The 18,874-nt window shown below is 47.3% G+C and overlaps 1 protein-coding gene across 2 annotated transcripts in view; it reads left to right on the top strand.

The window, feature by feature from the left end:
• Window positions 1-18,874, top strand: part of CTIF (cap binding complex dependent translation initiation factor) — a 215,513-nt gene that overhangs the window by 169,719 nt on the left and 26,920 nt on the right. For both annotated transcript variants that reach the window (XM_077777642.1, XM_077777641.1), the window contains exon 9: window positions 8,517-8,672. In XM_077777642.1, coding sequence (XP_077633768.1) covers window positions 8,517-8,672 — 156 coding nt within the window. The remainder of the gene's footprint in view (window positions 1-8,516; window positions 8,673-18,874) is intronic.

The following is an 18,874-nucleotide window of genomic DNA, read 5'->3' as shown; positions in this document are numbered from 1 at the left end:
ATCTACCCATTAAGGAATATTGTGTGTTTCCTCATTTGTTGAAGACTTTGTCTGGAATCTCTCAGGTTGGTTTTGTGATTTCCTTCAGAGAAATTTTGCACATTTCTAAGTAATGTTACTGAAGTATTTTTATTGCTTTAAAAAATGAGCTTTTGTTGCACTAAAATATCTCACTGGTTAATCTTGTCATTTAAAACAGCTGTTGATTTTTGTTTATTAATTTTGCATCTAAATACTCTTATTTATTCATTAGTGGCTAAACTATCTTCTTAATTCTAATCTTTATTAATGGGTTCTTTTGGGTTTTTCATATGCATAATCATATCAAATTATTTTATCTCCTTCCAAGGGTCATGGATGTTGCTGCAATTTTTTTAATTAGGCCTATTGATGTAATATATTTTGTTTATAGATTTCCTAATGCTAAATCATCCTTGCCTTTCTGGGATAAAATCTACTTGGTTATAACGGATCTATTTGCTACCGTTTCATTTAGAACTTTCACATCTACTCACGTCAGATAAGTCCACAGACTTGCTTGCTCGTAATATACTATCATGATATTTGGACAAGTTTATCTTTTTTATGTTCTAGATCAGTCAACATAGCAGAGCAGCTATCTAATTTTCTGAAAATTTAAATCAACTTACCTATAAAAATCATAAGTTCAGTGACCTCCAAATTCAGAACTTTTCATTTTATTTTATGAATTTTAATCTTTTCTGATTTTTTAATTGATTTTTTTAAGTAAAGTGTGGTGATATTTATTTTTTTAAAACATCTTCTAAGGGTGCCTGGGTGACTCAGTTGAGTAAGCCTCCTACTTCAGCTCAGATAATGATCTCACGGTTCATGGGTTTGAGCCCCACATCAGGCTCTGTGCTGACAGCTCAGAGCCTGCAGCCTGCTTCAGATTCTGTGTCTCCTTCTCTCCCTGCCCCTCCCCTGCTCATACTCTGCCTCTCTGTCTCAAAAATAAATAAACATTAAAAAAAATTTTTTTAAACATCTCCTATTTTATCATTTCCCCCAAAATCAACATAGAGTTGTAAATAGCTTTTATTATATTTTTATCTATTATATATCTTTTTTAATATTTTGATTGTATTTCTGCTTTATTTCTGTTTCTTTCTTGATTTTTACAGAATTTCCTTTCTCTGTTTTCTAGTTAATTAGTTTGGGGCATTATCTGTATTATGTCCTTCCATATATTTTCTTAGTTACTAGAGCCTTTTTAAGTTTATGTATTTTGAGAGAGAGAGAGAGAGAGAGAGGTGGGAGAAGAGGGGCAGAGAGAGAGGGAGAGAGAATCCCAAGGAGGCCCCATGCTTCAGTACAGGGCCCGACATGGGGTTTGATCCCGCGAACCATGACATCATGACCTGAGCCAAAATCAAGAGTCAGACGGCTTAACCAACTGAGCCACCCAGGCATCTCCTCCACATATGTAATTTCAAATTTAATAACATATTTCACCCAATATATCCAAAATTTCAACATGTAATTGATATTTTTAAAATATAAGACATTTTACATTCTTTGATACTATGTCTTCCAAAACTTCCATCTATTTTATATTCACAGCACATCTCAGTGTGTATAGCCACATTTCAAGCACTCAGTACTCATGTCGCTGGTGGCTACCATATTGGACAGCATAGGTTTGGATGATGTATTTCTTTCCTCTCTTTAATAGCTAAAATAGTTAAGACTATAAACTTACCTTTCATTATAGCTTTGACCACATCCCACAAGTTTTTATAACTCTCTATTTCCTAATCTATTATCACACATTTGATTATATCTTCGTTCCATCTTTCTTTAGGAGACTATTTTTAAACACCCAAGTAGTTGGCTATTTTTTTATTGTTCTTAATTCTTGGCCCAAGTATGTAACCTCCACAATTTCTGTGCTTTGAAATTGATAGTGAATCACAACTTACATGAGGCTAGTCTCACTTTAGTCTTATTAATTACATTATTTAAATCAGCTAAGTAATTAAATTTTGTCAGTCAGCCGTGGAATATTAGTGGTTTCATTTCCAAATACTGTTCTTCCTATTTTTTTCTTATATTTCAATAGATTTTGTTTTATATATTTTGAGTCAGTGCTATGTAGTATATAATCTTTTCTGTTATCTATTATGAATGTAATTATATATATATAACATTTTTTATCTTACTTAATCATTGTTATTTTCACAACTACTTTGATTTTACTAGTGCTTTCATTTTATTTTTATTTGCCCACAATTATTTTTACCCATCCATTTATTTTATAGATCCTGTTTTCAGTTTGGCTAATGGTTACTAGTATTGACTCTTAACTCCTATTTCTGTGGTTACCATACTTAAGAAAAACACAATAGCTTGTGAATCCTTAGGGTCTAAATTATGAAATTTGTATGCCTTACAGTCTTCTGTTCTTTTCCTACCAGTATTTATCAGTCTGCAGTAATTTAATCTTAGATTATTAAATCACTACTACTAGAAGCTTCTTATTCAAATTACATTTAAAGATTAAATAGCTTCTCTTTCAAGGATTATTTCCGGCTTTTGATTCTTCTATCTTTCAACCAAAGTTATAATTACTTATTTTAACTTCGTAAGTCTACTTGGTTTCAGTTTTCACTTCTGGTCCCAATATACTATGATTTCCTCAAGTGGAGTCTAAATTTTGTCGGCCGGGCATGCTCTTAAGCAAGTTTTTAAATTTTTAAAGTATTTTTCACTGCGGCAAAAGAAAGCACCACATAAGTAAAATGTATCATCTCGGCCAGTTGTATGTGTGCAGTTGGGTCATGTTAGGTATAGTCACACGTACAACCCGTCTCCAAAACTTTTTCATCTTGCGGAACTGAAACTCTAACCCATTAAGCAATTCTCCAGTCCCTTCTCTCCCCAGCCACCAGCAACCACCATCCTACTTTCTGTTTCTGTGATATTGACTTCCCTAGATACCTATGGGGGGGGAGGGAGGGTCATATAATATTTGTCATTTTGTGGCTTGCATATTTCAATTAGCATAATGTCCTCAACGTTCACCTGTGTGGTAGCACGTGTCAGAATTTCCTTCCTTATTAAGCATGTAGGTAGGACTCTTAAGAACATTTGCTTATGTAAGATGCGTCTCTCCTGCTTTTTTGCTCAGAGCTCTGTGGGTTCTTTTCCCCTCAGACAAATGAAGATGTTGCCTCAGTGTCTCTGAGTTTTAACATCAAATACAGAAATGTAAGGCCAACCACATTTTTGTTCCTTTGTAAGAAACCTATGGTTGCCCCCCCACCAAGCTGTTTTTAGAATTTTTCTTTTTCTTGAAATTAAAAAAGAAAATCCTCCTGCTAAGTATCAATGGTGGGGCTCCGGAACGCCGGGAGCCCTTTCTCCCTGAAGAGTCTGTTCTTCTTTGGCTTTTGGTTTTCAACTCAAAGGGTTTCACTCTGGTCTCTTTATTCCATTTATTCTGGGATCCTTTTTGAAAACCTCTATAATTCATAGGTTAGACATCCGTCCACTCAGGCTTCTCCTTTTCCATTTCTTTTTCATCTATCTATCTTTGTCTTTGGCCTTCTAGTTATTTTCCAAGTTTGTCTTATGTACAACTTTTTCTGCAAAACCCATTCTGTCCTTCGTTGCCTTCGGCTCACATTCTCATGTTGCTGTTGTGTCCCTCACTCCCATTCGGTTCCCCCCGAATGCCACCTCCCATCTTACACGTCCTCTCTGGGTGGGGCTGTTAGCGAGTCGTGATCCCTACTTTTGAATGCCCCTCCAACATGACACAAAATGCACCTAAAAGCCCACATGTTTTGTACTTGAATTTTTAATTTTATTTATTCTTGGTACATTATTTTCATTTTCATTTTTTTAAATTATTTTTATGTTTTTTATTTATTTCTAGGAGAGAGAGAGAGAGACAGCATGAGCAGGGGAGGGTCAGAGAGAGAGGGAGTCACAGGCTCTGAAATAGGCTCCAGGCTCTGAGCTGGCAGTCAGCACAGAGCCCGACGCGGGGCTCGAACCCACGAACCACGAGATCATGACCTAAGCGAAAGTCGGACGCTTAACCGACTAAGCCACCCAGGCGCCCCCATTATTTTCATTTTCAAAACCATGCATTACCATTAGGTCTGCAGGGTAACAAGCCCCTATTCTGCTGTGCAGGTTTTTCCCAGAGACGACATATTGCTTTTCTCTTCCCTTACCCTTGAATGACAAAGGCTCGATTTGGTTTTAGAGTGAGCCATAGGGATCATCCTTGGAATTCTCAAGGATGTGAATAGTAGTAGAGTCTTCCTGTGCACACCCCAAGTTTGATTTCCAGTATTTAGCAAGTGTTCAGTTCCTAAGTATGTTTTGCCAGCCCCAAACAGAATCTTCTCTTGAGGCTACTGATTACCAGGAAGAAACTGAGTCAAGCTGCAGTTCTTTGATCAGATGTAATCATTTTTTTTAAAGTTTTTAATGTTTTATTTATTTTTGAGACAGAGAGAGAGAGACACAGAGTGTGAGTGGGGGAGGGGCAGAGAGAGAGGGAGACACAGAATCCGAAGCAGGCTCCAGCCTCTGAGCTGTCAACACAGAGCCCGATGCAGGGCCCGAACCCACGAACTGTGAGATCATGACCCGAGCTAAAGTTGGACTTCCAACCAACTGAGCTACCCAGGAGCCTCAGATGTAATCATTTTTTAAACTCTAGCTTCTGGTATGCACGGCCCCAAGCCTTTTCCTGACTGAGAGCACTTTACCTGACAGTACCATGCCTCTGAGGACACAGGATACCTTAGGCCCCTGAATCTCCAGGGACCAGAGCAAGAGCAGCGCTGATAGGAGCTGCCCTGGTGCGAGGGACGGGGTATGCAAGCAGTCACAGACTGCCTACCAGCCAGGGCCAGCAGGGGAAGGGCTGAAGGTCAAGCAGCCTACCCATCTACCCCTTGACTTTGGTCTGCTGGGTAGAAGGCTAGGCTGCCCTGAGCAGCGAGAACTTCTCAGTGACAACACTTTAATTAGCGGTGTTAACCTCCCGAGTGTGGTGAGGACTCTGTTGGTAAACTGTTATCTTCCTTCCCAGTGTTATGTGGGGATTTCTTCTGCTACGTCTGCCGGCACAGGTATTTTTCTGGGAGATGGGGCAAGGATAACTCAGGCACTGACAGAGGGCTGTGATTTAACTCCCAGGTCGGCACTTATAAAGGCCCGGAGTTGTGGTTCTCAGCCATGGTTGCACAATGGAATTACCTGGAAGCTTTCACAGATTACCAGCGCCCCGGCCCCACAAGCCTCTCTTCGGCAGAGTCCAAATGTCTGTAGCTTCTGAGTTCCTCTGGGTGACTCCAGTGTACAACCATGGCCGAGAGCCTTTAGGCCAGATTCGAGAGCAATGGTAGGGCATAGGTTCTTATTCAGATTCTAGTACTAAGCAACCTCAGTCCAGTCTTAACCTTTTTGTGCCTTAGTTTCCCCCATTTGAATGTGAGAATGCTAATGTCTGCCTCTGCTCTGACCACCTAAGGATATAGTGGGACAAATACAGATTGAGGAGATTCAACACTTCTAAGGCAGCAGGCCAGGGCCCTTTGTAGACCCTAGGGTGGTGAGCAAAGTCATTTATTCACTCACAAGCACCTAGAACAGCACCAGGCAGCCCCTCTGGGCTCCCTGCTCCAGGTCCTGCACTAGAAAGGAGCCCCCACTGCTGTTGGAGTCTCTGGCTAAACCCAGGAGACACTGCCCTGTCTCTGACTCCAGGGCGGGGGAGAGCTCCGTGCACTGGCCAACCACAGTTGTCCACAAGTAAACATTTCAGTGGGGAGCGAGTGGGGAGGCAGGAGACTTGAGGCTCAGAGTGAGGCCCCTGAGATCTGTGAGCGTGCGTGGACTTCTGGGGCAGGGTGAACCTGCAGCTCAGTGGAAAATTCAGACAGAAAGTCAGTAAGAACTTGGGCTCTGATGTACTACTTTTCCAGTTTAAAGCACCATAAAAAAAGAAGAAGAGGAAGGGCGCCTAGGTGGCTTAGTCAGTTAAGCGTCAGACTTCAGCTCAGGTCATGATTCAAGGTTTGTGGGTTGAGCCCCACATTGGGCTCTCTGCTGTCAGCGCAGAGCCTCCTTTGGATCCTCTGTCCCCGTCTCTCTCTGCCCCTCCCCACCTGCACTTTTCCTCTCTCTCTCTCTCTCTCAAAAATAAACATTAAAAAATTTTTTTAAGGTTTTTAAAAATGTATTTATGAAAGAGAGACAGCACGAGCAGGGGAGGATCAGAGAAAGGGAGATTCAGAATCTGAAGCAGGCTCCAGGCTCTGAGCTAGCCATCAGCACAGAGCCCAATGTGGGGCTCGAACCCACAAACCGTGAGATCATGACCTGAGCCGAAGTTGGACGCTTAACCGACTGAGCCACCCAGGTGCCCCAAACATAAAAAAATGTTTAAATAAAAATAAAAAATAAAAAGGAAGAGGAGACAAAGCTTGGTGTCCAGAGTAGGCAGATCTGGGTTCATATCCCAGCTCTACCGTGGGCAGATTGGGTAACTTCTCTAACCTCCGTTTCACTATCTATTAAATGGGGCAATAACAGGACCTGCCTCATGGGATCATTGAGATGATTAAATATGAACAGTTAGGGTGCTTGGCTCCGTGTCTGGTGCACAGGCAGTGGCTCCTGTCGCTATTGTTTTAAACACACGCACGCTTTAAACTGGTGACACTCTGAAATTATAATCTGTGACCCAGGCTCATCAGAAACAGAACCTGGAGTGACATCTCTTGGAGATCTTCTCCGCCAGCCCAGATTTGCCAGCCGAGGAGGCTGAGGCCCCATCTGCCCTTTTAGGCTTCTAGATAGCACTTCCGTCATACACAAGGGACAGGCATTAACCACATCTTCTGTGAGGACCTTCCTTCTCTGGAGATTCTGAGATTCTGGCATCAAGGAAAATGTGTGGCCAAAATGAGCGATGGGGCGGGTACTGGGCGGTGGGAACAGCCTGCAGCTCGTTCTACGGCATGTATCCTCCCGTGTCTTTCCTCTCCGAGGCACAGTCACCCAGATCCGGAATCTTGGTATCATCTTTGAGTCTTCCTTTCCCTGCGGTCTATCGCTCCGCGACTCCTCTTGACAATGCACCAATCCTGTGTCAGGCAGCTCGACAAAACAACCACAGAAATCCTAACGGCACACGATACTGTATTGTCATCAGATTATGTGCCTGCAAGTTGGCTGGGGGTCACATGATCTAGTCTAGACTTGGGCGGGGCCCTGCTTCACCTGTCTCCCCTCTTCCCTTTGGGACCATCAGACCAGCCCACAGATGGCCTTCTCATGACAGCGAGAGAAACACAAGAGAGTAAACATAAGGCCTTATCATAAGGCCTGGGATCGGAACTGGTGCCCTGTCACTTCTGCCTCATTCTGTTGGCCAGAGCAAGTCATATAGCCAAACCCAAACACAAGGGGTAGGGAGATATATTTCTGAATATAATCTAACCTACCACGGATTCTTATCTCTCAAATGCCGGAGAGTTGGGGTTTCATTCAGCCCGCACTTCTGTAGTGGCCTCCTCTCTGGTCTCCGTACCCATGCCATATTAACCTTGTAAGGAGCCTAGATATGACCATGGCATTTCATGATCTCCCCCCCAATCTCCCGCCAAAACCATCACACAGAATGCAGCTCCCTGGCTGGTTTCAGTGATCCATACTCTAGCCTCACCCATGCTGGACCCGGGCTGGGTTATACCTCCCTGTTTCCCAAACACTCGTGTTACCCTCCCTACATCGCTCTTCTTTCCACCCAAAATACCCCACATTCTGCTGTCGGAACCCTAGCTCTTTCACGGCCTTGATTTCCAATAACTTCCGCCTCTGAGCTCCCAAAGACCTTTCATCTGGAACCACCCCCCTGTCCCCAGTGGCTTTAATACCTTCGTTCTTGTATATCACAGTTACCAGTGGACATGTCATGTCCTAGTTCTTAATATGGGGCCTGGCACACAATGGGGCAAACTGTTTTTAAGGAGGATACGTGGATGCCTCTAATCTTGCTACTATCCCTAACCGGGCAGTGGCTATAGCTGTCTCTAGCCCAGTGCTGCTGCCATGACGGGCCTCGATCCCCAATTGCTGACATGCAGGACAATATTCTGGTTACCCTCCCTCATGCGGAGGGCATGCTTTGGAGGTTAGCAACCCCCACTGGTAGTTTAACTAGTGGGGGTCGAATGGGGGAGGCGATGACTCTGGGAAAGGTGTTGTCTGCCCTTCATCTCACTCCCCCACCTTGGTATTGGGGTCAGCAAGGCAAGGCCACCGGGCCCCCCATCTGGGACCTGAAGAAGTGCTGTGGACAGGGTGGCTCTGCTACCCACCAGCGAGTCCCCAGCCCTCACCCACCTCCCTAAGCCCCTGACAGCATGGTGTTGACCGGTTGCTCCAGTCTAGCCCTGGGCCAGTGGGCACGACGGCCAAGCAGGCTGACCCCGGCAAGGCTGACTCGGTCTCTTGTGCCTCCACAGAAGGACTTCACGGTGCGGGAGGAGCTACAGCAGCAGGACGTGGAGCGCTGGCTTGGCTTCATCACCTTCCTGTGCGAGGTGTTCGGCACCATGCGCAGCAGCACGGGCGAGCCCTTCCGCGTGCTCGTCTGCCCCATCTACACCTGCCTCAGGGAGGTAAGACCCTCGCCGCCCTGCCTGAGAACGCCACCTTGGGCCGTCTGTAAGCAAAACCCAGATGCGCCAGCAAAGCTACAGGGCTCGTACCACTTACAGGGTGATCAATCCTTTGGTAACGAGGAACGTACCTCCCCTAGCTTCCATTTACCAAAGCCAGGCTTCCATTTATTTGGTTGATGGAAAGGGGAAAATCCCCCCGCACTCACCCCCCAGCCACAGACAGCATGGGGTTGACCAGTTGCCCTGGACTAGCCCTGAGCCAGTAGGCACTACAGCCAAGCAGTATGGCCATGATCTAAAGGGGAAAAGCTGTCCAAAGAAAAGTGTTATTCACTCAGAGGACACTAACTCAGTCCTCATAATCTAGCCCGCTGCCTGCAGGGAGGAGGCTTCCAGGCAGTATTCACTGAATGAGTAGATCTTTGGTCTGGATTGGTTTACCGTGAAGTTATTTATTTTAAAAAATATATATTGGCTTCTAAATTTCACCTAAAAAAGAAATAATAAGAATTACTGAGAAACCTTTGAGAAGCAAGAGGTCAGGGGTGGATTTGCCCTACCTGGGGTGATAACCCACTTCAGAAGGTCACCCTGGCTACACCCCAGGGGCTAGAATTGGAAGGGACAAACACAAAAGCTGAGAACTCATTACAGGGCTGTCAGTGTCGTCCCGTGACAGGGTGGTGGCTCGGAAAGCAGCCATGCCAGTGTGGAGGAGGACCGTATGCCAGTTATGTTTTTGGGTTGGAGCCGACAGGAGGGACATGGGCTCCTGGTGCCGCCATTATCTGGGACGGGGAGGGCCGGACAAACACCAGGAGTCGTTTTCTTCTGTTTGGGTGACCTCGTGGTCACCAGAGAGCTGTCCCGCGGTTGCTCAAGTAGAGCGTCTGAAAATCAGGAAGCGGTCGGCCCTGGGGACATGGAATTGAGTATTGCGTGAAGTGGCAGAATGCACCCGGTGCTCGAGGCGGGGGACCCGATGGCATGACCCAGGGAGAGCGTGTAGATGGAGGAGTAGCCAGGAGGACGCGAGTCAGAGGAGGCTCCGGGAGGGCCGAGAATCATCCCACCAGGACCTGGTGCGAGCCCACAAGTCACATGTGCTGTCCCCTCCCCCCCCCAGCAGCAGCCCTAGGACCGAGGGAGGAGCAGCCTCTGGGGGGCTCAGTAGGCCCAGACAGAGAAGTGGCTGGGGTTTAGCAACAAGGAGGTTGGGGGCCCGTGGTGTCAGTGGAGCGAGCATGGAAGCCACGTGGGGTCAAGCCGGGAAGTCAGTGGAGGTGAGGACGTAGTGCGGACAAGTCTTTGGAGAAGTGTTTCTGTGAAAGGCAACAGGGAAGAGGAACTTGTCAACTCCAGTGGAGGTGTGGCATCAGGGGACATTTCTGTGTGTTTGAATGGAAGAGATAATAAAACAGTGTAAGAGAAGGGAAGAGGTGTTTGTAAATGTCTTGGGAAGCATCGGCTTATAGGAACCAGGGTGCTCACCCCAGGCTGTGTGGATGCTCACAGAGCACGCAGACCTCTCTTGGGCACCTTGGAGACCCAGCAGCCTTGAACCTTCCGTGTAGCCAAACATACTTCTTAACAAATGCACTCAGTTTCAGAGTTCTTTCTCAGAATCAGAAAACGGCCTCTTCCAACCATCTGTCATTCTCAAAGTGTCGTAAGCTCGAACGCAGCGCTGCAAGAGCCCGTACGTGTCCATTTGCCATCCCTCCAGGGTGATTTTGAGAGCAGCCCTCTTGGAAACAGGGTGGCCTCTCCGGGTCCCCCCACCCCTGCCTGAATTGCCCTGTGCCCCTGGCAGCCCAGCTCAAGGCAGGGAGCGGCGCTGTTCGAGGGCAGTGACCTGAGTTGCCCCCAACACGTTCCCTCTGCGTGTTTCGGGCACCTCCTGGTGCTGCCATCGCCTGCTCCCCCGGGCAGGAGGCAGGCCTGCAGCTGAGCACCGGCCCTGGCTGCCAGGATGCTTCTAACACCGCCCAAGGCAGCGCGAACTTTCGGGTGTGAGATCTGGAAGGTGCCAGGAGATCTGCGCAAAAGCCAAGGAGCTTCCCCTAACGCACACTTGTTGGATACGGTGACGTCACAAACCCAAATGCCTGCCATGCTCACGCAAACTTGAAGAGTAAATAGTTCGTCCATGACTTTCACCATTCTGTAAAAGAGGAAAGGAGCGCCCTGTGCTCCAAGCTCTCTGCTTGAGGCCCACCGTGAGGTGGTTCAAGAGCACCCTGCTGGGGTTCAAATCCTGCCTCTGCCAGTTTTCAGCTCTGCCATCTTGGGAGAGAGCTCACCTGCTCTGAGCCTTTGTTCCTCATCTGTAGAGCGGGATCGTGCTGCCGACCCTGAAGGGGGTTAGGGGGAAAGACGTGGTGTGGAGTGGGTGCTAAGCGCGCCGGGACAAGTAGGCTAGAGTGTGGGAGGAAATGCCCAAGGGACTTGTTCTTAGGCACTCGGTGGCTTTCAGAGAGCTGGGTGTCCTCCAGTCTGGCTTAGGGCTGGGCACATGCCCAATCTTAAAGGGGCACAGAGGCTGAGAGCCCTGCCCAGGGACACATAGCCAGTCAATGCCAGAACTGGCCCAGAGCATTTCACCTACCAATCTAGGGCTCTTTCCAATAAATAGAGAACTTAGCTTCCCTAAAACAGGGCCTTAAGAAAAAATGGGAACGTAGAAAAGTCTGGCACCCTGGAGACCCCTGAATTCTCAGAATCTGTTGCCGCCTCCCCTGTCTTATGTCACACACACATACACACACACTCATACCTAGGCCTGACTGACGTTCCAAAGCAGGTTGGGCCAGCTCTAAGAAGTTTCTAGAAGCCAAAGCCACTGCTGCTGCCTCTCTCTCTGTGCTGGAAAAGTTTAGGGTATTCCCCTGAGACCATGCATATGGCCGACCCCAAATCTACAGGGCCCGCCCTACCCTGGGTCCTCCCATGTTCCAGAACCCCCCCAGGCCCACGTTGCCAGCTGCCCACCAGATACACCCAGGTCATGCCCCAAGCCCCTCCAACAAGATGTGGCCAGAGCTGTTCCCCAAGGCCTTCCGGCACAGTCCAGGTCCTGGTGTGCCCAGACCCATGCTTCCTGCCTTCCCGCAGCCAGGCAGCAGCCCCAGAACTCACCCGATGGCCTTTTCTTATAGTCATGGGCCACCCACACCCAGCCTATTCTCTTCGTCTGCACACCCTCCAGGGCTTCCTCCTCCCCTTTCCTCTGGCCCCTGGATCAAACACAGGCCCACGGGCCATCTTGGTGTGAAAAGTCTCATTTAGAACAAACCTAAGAGGAAGATACAAAAGCCTCACAGCTCTACCACAGCCTTGGGATCCTCGGCTCACAGAGGCCACCCTCACTGGAGCCGAGGCTCGCTAGCCCCCATGCCCCTTTAAGACTGAGTGTGAGCTTGGCCCCAAAGCCACTTAGACTGGAGGCCACCAAGGGCTCTGAGAGCCACCCTGCCCTAGAGGGAGTCCCTGGGCACTTCCTTGCACACTCTGACCTAGATGAATTAACCATTCTCTCAGTTACTCAAGCTTGAGACCTTGGACTCCATTCTTGGAGTGTCTCTCTTCGTGGCCCCAACACCTCTTCGCAGGCCCAGCCCAAGTCCCCTCTTCTAGGAAGTTCCCCATCCCCACCCCCAGCGGAGCACAGAGATGCTCCCAAGAGCGAGGCATTGCTCTCCACCGTTACAAATCCATCCTTTCCGTGGTGCCTTAGTTTTTTAGTATTTGGTAATTTCGTATTTAATTTATTTAGCAATTAGTCTTTAGGAACTAACAGCACAGTGAAAGGCATTGTCCAAAGCACATCATGAATTCTTTTCTCTTTTAACTCTGAAGATGATCACTCCTGGTTGCTAGAGAACAGAGAGGTCAGGCAGCTTGTTCCGGGCCACACAGCAGAGTCCGCACTGGAACCAAGGTCTGACTGCTGGAGTGTCTCTCCGCTCCTGACCACTCTGCTCATACCTCGTGAAGCACCTTTCTCTTTTCCTCAGTCCATAGCCCAGATCCTGCTACACAGTGGAAGCCAAACAGGCCATCGGGGAATTGATTCCGCTTTTGCCATAAATAACACGTGCCGATCAGATCTTTCTTTGAGGGATGGGGAAGAATAATTTTCCGTGAGCACTTTTCATTGTCTAAGTGCAAATGGCTCTGCCAAGATGGTTTTCAAAGTGATTGAAGAGTATTATTGGTGCCTGGAAGGTGCAGGAGTCTCCTTTCCCTCCTGTTTACTGCTCATGTTTGCCTCTTGAGCTCTTTTTTAGTTGTTGTTTTTTTTTAAGATTTTTTTTTAAGTAATCTCTACACCAGGTGTCGGGCTCAAATTTACAATCCCAAAATCAAGCATCACATGCTCTACTGACTGAGCCATCCAGATGCCCCTCTTTTTTTTAATGTTTTTAATGTTGATAAAATTTTATTGTCATAAAAACACTTACTTAATATGTGGTCTACCCTCTTAATAGATTTTTAAGTGTCCATTACAGTATCCTTTCCTCTAGGAACAGTGTCATGCAGATCTCTAGAATTTATTCCTCTGGCATAACAGAAATTTTGTGCCTGGTGATTAGCAGCTCACACCCCTCCGTTCCCAGCCTCTAGCATCCACCCTTCTATTCTTTGCTTCTACAAGTTCACTATTTTAAATATCCTGTGCAAGTAGAAATATGTAATATTTGTCCCTCTGTGACTGGCTTATTTCACTTAGCATAATGTCTCCTGGGTTCATCCATGTTGCCCCATGCTGCAGAATTTCCTTCTTTTATAAAGTGGAATAGTACAGTTGATTCTTGAACAACATGGGAGTCCATTTATATCAAGAGTTTTTACAGTACAGCACTGTAAATGTATTTTCTCTTTCTTATGATTTTCTTAGTAATATTTTCCCTCCTCTAGCTTACTTTACTATACAAATACGGTGTATAATACATATAACACACAGAATAAGCATTAATTGACTGTTTATGTTATTGGTAAGGCTTCTGGTCGACAGTAGGCTATTCGTTAAGTTTTGCTGGATAGTATGGTAGTTCTATTTTTAACTTCTTGTTTGTCTTTCAGAGTAGCTATTTCTCTACTTTCTCGCCAACACTTGTCTTCTTTTTTTAAATAATAATAATATCCATCCTCACAGATGTGAAGCAGTGTTGATTTGCATTTCCCTGATGATGAGTGACATTGAGCACCTTTTCATTTACTTGTTGGCCATTTGTATGTCTTCTTTGGGAAAATGTCTATTCAGGTCCTTAGCTCATTTTTTTGGTCCAGTTATTAGGTTTTCTGCTTATTGGGTTATAGGAGTTCCTTATGTATTTTGAAAATTAACCCATTATCAGATACGTGGCTTGCAAATATTTTCTTCCATACTGTAAGTTGCCTTTCACTCTGGGGCATTTGTGTGTGTGTGTGTGTGTGTGTGTGTGTGTGTTTCTGTGCAGAAACTTTTCCATTTGATGCAGTCCCAGTAGTCTCATTTTGCTTTTGTGCTTCTAATGTCCTATCCATGAAATCACTGCCAAGACCAATGTCGTGAAGCATTTCCTGGGGGAAATGTTTTCTTTGACAAGTTATAGTTTCAGGCCTTAAGTCTTAATACATTTAAAGTTGCGTGTGTGTGTGTGTGTGTGTGTGTGTGTGTGTGGTATAAGATAAGGGTCCAATTTCATTCTTTGGCGCGTGAATATTCCCAGCACCGTTTGTTGAAGAAACTCCTTTCCCCATTGTGTGCTCTTGGCACCTTGTGGAAGATCATTCAACCACATATGCATGGATTTATTTCTGGACTCTCAGTTCTATCCCATTGGTCTATATGTATGTTTTAATTACCATAGCTTTGGAATATATTCTAAAATTAGGATGGGTAGTGCTTCCTGATATGTTCTTTTTCAAATTGTTTCAAGGTTGTTTGAGCTATACGAATCTTTTGTGATTCTATATGAATTTTAGAATTGTCTGTTCTATTTCTTTAAAAAATGCCATTGTAATTTTGATAGGCATTGCACTGAATACGTTGGTCACTTTGGGTGGTATGGACATTTTAACAATATTATATCTTACAAACCAAGGTCAGGAACACGACAGGGGTGCCCACTCTAAACACTCCGGCTTAACGCAGTATTAGAAGTCCTAGCCACAGCAACTAGGCAAGAAAAAAGAAATAGAAGACATCCACATTGAAAAGGAAGAGCCAAAATTGTCTCCATGTGAAGATGGCATGATCTTGTATATAGAAAACCCTAAAGATTCTTTAAAAAGGAAAGAAAAGAAAGAAAAAAGGAAACCCTACTCAGCCCAAAAACAACAACAACAACAGCAAAGGTTAGAACTAATAAATAAACTCAGTTAAGTTGCCAGATATAAAATCAATACACAAAAATCAACTGTGTTTCTCTACACTGATAACAAACTACCTGAAAAGGAAATTGGTAAAATAGTTCACTTTACAGTAGCATGAGAAAACGTAAAATACTTAGGAATCAACATAACTAAGGAAGTAAAAGACTTATCCACTGAAAACTGCAAAATGTTAATGACTGAAATTAAAATTTGTTTATAGTTTATTTACTTTTGAGACAGAGAGAGACCAAACACGAGCGGGGGGGAGGGGCAGAGAGAGAGAGGGAGACACAGAATCCAAAGCAGGCTCCGGGCTCTGAGCTGTCAGCTGGAGTCAACCTGCCAACCATTTAATTGGTTGGGGGGGTGGCGGGGAGGGGGGTCCTCTCCTCACACCCTTTCCCTGACCCTACAACACCCTTGGCTCGCTCAGCTCCTCTATCACCTCTATGACCCAGTGGTGATCTTGTCAAACTGTCCCAAGATACCGTTGACTGCTTCTCCCTGGGCACCTTTCTTCAAGAGCTTCATCAAGAATTCCTCTGGCAGGGAATGCCGGGGTGGCTTTTAACCCCTTACATCTGTTTCCGCTGAGCAGACTTTCCCCCTGTACTAGGCGCCTGTTTCTACCCACTCCGTCTCAGCCTTTCTGTCTCCATTCCAACCTCCCAGCCCATCTCTACCCGTGAATCCCAGCCTCCTCTTCTGAGTCTTGTAGCCACAGCCAGAGGCCAGGAGTGGGGGACAGGAACAGGGAGGGGGTTGCCCTGTGCCAGCAACCTCTCACCCCTCTGCACCTCCCTCTGCCCCCCTCTGTATGGTTGGCTCCCTGGCCGTCCTTCCCTCCAGGCCCCAGAAACCCCATCCGCCCCTCCCTGCCTTTGGCAGAGGAAGGGCAGGGAGGGCGCAGGTTGCTCCGAGGGGTGTCTCCGACGGGCACACCCCCCCTCAAGGATGCAACTGGTTGGGCTCCTGGAAGAGGCCGCAGGCCCAGGCTGGGGAGGAGACCGCAGAGGGCAGCAAGTCAGACTTCTCAGGAAATGAAATTGCTCCATGCAACAATGAGAGAGCCACTTTTTTAACTTTTTGCGTGAGCGTGCATTCAATTGCTCGCATTGTTTTGGCTCCAGGGGAAATCTGACCTCGGAAAAGGCTGAGATGAAGTGGGTGTGGGTGGAGATCCTCTGCTATTTCACAGGGCTAAGAAAGTCAAGCAGAACATTCTTCAGAGGTACCTTCGCAGCAGGACTATTCCTCCCTTCCCGAGAGCAGGAGATGCAGCCTCATTCAGCTGCCCAGCTGGGGCCAGGGCAGGGCCCACTGTGGCCAGAAAAGGCCAAGGTCCACCGGCCCAGGAGACCGATGGACCCTACTGGGAGCAAAGATCTGAAATTATTCTCCATGCGACCTGGGACTCTTGACCCTGCTGCACCTCGGGAAGCTTTTAAAAAATTACAGATTCTTCAGACCACCATGCCAACCCCACTTCAACCAATTAAATCAAACTTTCTGGGGATGAGGTTTGGGTGGGGGGGAGATTTCATCTCTCCCTGTGATTCCAGTGTGCAGCCAAGGTTAAGAGACACCAATAGCTGCCTCTCAGATGCATTTAGTGAGCAGCCCTTGACAGCCAGAGAGCACTGTGGGAAGAGCATAGCCTGGAGAGCCAGAGAGACCGGAGTTCGAATCCAAGCCCTGCCGTTCCTAGCCTGTGGGGCTTTCACCTACTTTTTTCTTTTTTTTTAATGTTTATTTTACTTTTGAAAGAGAGAGAGACAGGGACAGAGCATGAGTGGAGGAGAGGCAGAGAGAGAGGGAGACACAGGATCCGAAGCAGGCTCCAGGCTCCGAGCTGTCAGCACAGAGCCCAACGCAGGGCTTGAACTCACGAACCATCAAAAGATCATGACCTGAGCCCAGGTCGGTGCTCAAGCGACTGAGCCACCCAGGGGCCTCTCACCTAATTCTTTAATGTTTCTGAACCTCAACCTTTTATCTGTAATGTGGGAATGTGGGACAAATGCTCACCCTGCAGGTTTAAGGTGTAAAATAAAAGCAAGTGGTGTGTGACAGCCCCTTGGCGAGCTGCGCTGTCGTTTACTGCTGTTGAAAGCAAACCGTGTTCCAGGCACTGCTCCAGAGAAGCATCGCACCACAGACCGCCCAAAACGTACTGTCCATTCTCCGAACTGGGCACCACGGCCCCTCACAATCAAACACACCCCCCCTTTCCTGGAGAGCCTCTCGTGAGTCCTCCAAGGCTCCAGCCACACCGTCCCCACTGCCTCTCCACAGAGGCAATGCCCTTGCATTCCTCCTGCCTACGCACCATCTCCCTCCCCCTCCTGCCTGACTCTTGCCCACCTTCAAGGCCAGGTTCCTTCCCACCATGTCCCCACCCTGCCCTGAGTTCTTCCTCCTGTAACATCCTGTACCATGAGTGTCTACACAGCGTGGCTCCGTGTGTTCTCTGGGCACGTCCGCTGCCAGGTGGTTTATTCATGCCTCGTGACCTCTTCCTGGTTGCTCATAAATTCATTTCAGTCTCTCGTCGGTACCTGCGGCTAAGTTGGGTCTCCCCCCAGCTACGTTTTGCTCCGGACTCTGCTCATTCAGGAGGCAGTGATTTGGTTGGAGACCGTGCTACTTCTCTCTTCTGCACTGCAGAGTTTCCCAGTGGTGCTGGAAGGAGGGAGTATAAGTTGTGAAGTTGTGATCCTCCCCCAAAAGGCCGCCAGCCCATTTGGTGACTGAATCCACAGAAATGAAGCAGCCATGATCATTTATGGCAGGTTGCACAAATGTTAAGGGTAGGGGGAGTTTAGAGGTGTGGGCAGCTGCTGGGGGCAAAGGGCAGGGGAAGCCAGAACTTCAGGACAGGTACTGGCGAGGAAGGAGAGAGGCCCCCAGGAAGAAAAGTGAACAGACGCGCGGGGGCCAGAATGAGTGCGGCCCGTCTGTGTCAGCGCGGTAAGGATGGGTCTGATGCGTGAGTCCTGGGCCGCCTCTGGCTCCCGATACACACAAGAGGAAAACCTCCAAAAGTTTTGAAGCCAAAGAGCAACACTATAGAAGGCATAAAAGAGAGTTTATTTATTCATTCAGCAAACACCGAGAACAATGCTACTTCCTTATTGAACCAAAAGGTCTCCTACACACACGTCCGGATAGAAATAAGCTGAAATAGCAAAGTCAAATAAATCTGGCCTCTCCCTAGCCAGAGGGCCATCGGGTAACTCTGCAATGCTCAAAATAAGGTGAGGGGACACAGGAAGGTGGGAGCCCAGACGCAGATGAGACGAGGAGATCTGGCCAGGGCATCTTAGCAAAGAACAACCCTTGGCCCCTTGTGTCTTTAATTTCTTACTGTAACAGTCGATCAAAAAGATGAAGCAGGAAGTGACAGGCTGGAAGGAAGCTTGCACATTCAGAAGAACCTTTCTCCGTGAACACTTTATTCCAGCCCTAATCTTAGGCACAGACCCTGCCTGGAATGTTCCTCTGAGAATGCAGCCTTCCTGGGGCAGGTACACAGCCCCTGGGCACTGGTGTAGCTGCAGAGTGTCTCCAGGTCCAGCAGCTGCTGCTATGAATACCCCAGCTTAAGTAACCGTTCCTGTAACCTCTGCCGAAATAACTCCCACAGTTTTGTCCCCTCCAAAGCTGTCGCCTCCCCCTTCCAGTTGGCAACCAAGGCACTCCTGGTGTGATGCCCCCGACCTGCTCCACGCCCCCACCACACACCCACAGGCTGGCATGCCTCTCCTGAAGCTGGAGATCCTGGCCCCCAGCGGGATAAAACCCAGTCTCCCCCTTCCCCACCACCACTCCCCGACCCC

This window comes from Crocuta crocuta, unplaced genomic scaffold (genome assembly GCF_008692635.1).
Source record: "Crocuta crocuta isolate KB4526 unplaced genomic scaffold, BGI_CrCroc_1.0 scaffold36, whole genome shotgun sequence".
Lineage (NCBI taxonomy): Eukaryota > Metazoa > Chordata > Mammalia > Carnivora > Hyaenidae > Crocuta > Crocuta crocuta.
The sequence above is the reverse complement of the archived record's forward strand: the minus strand, read 5'-3'. Positions and strand labels throughout refer to the sequence as shown.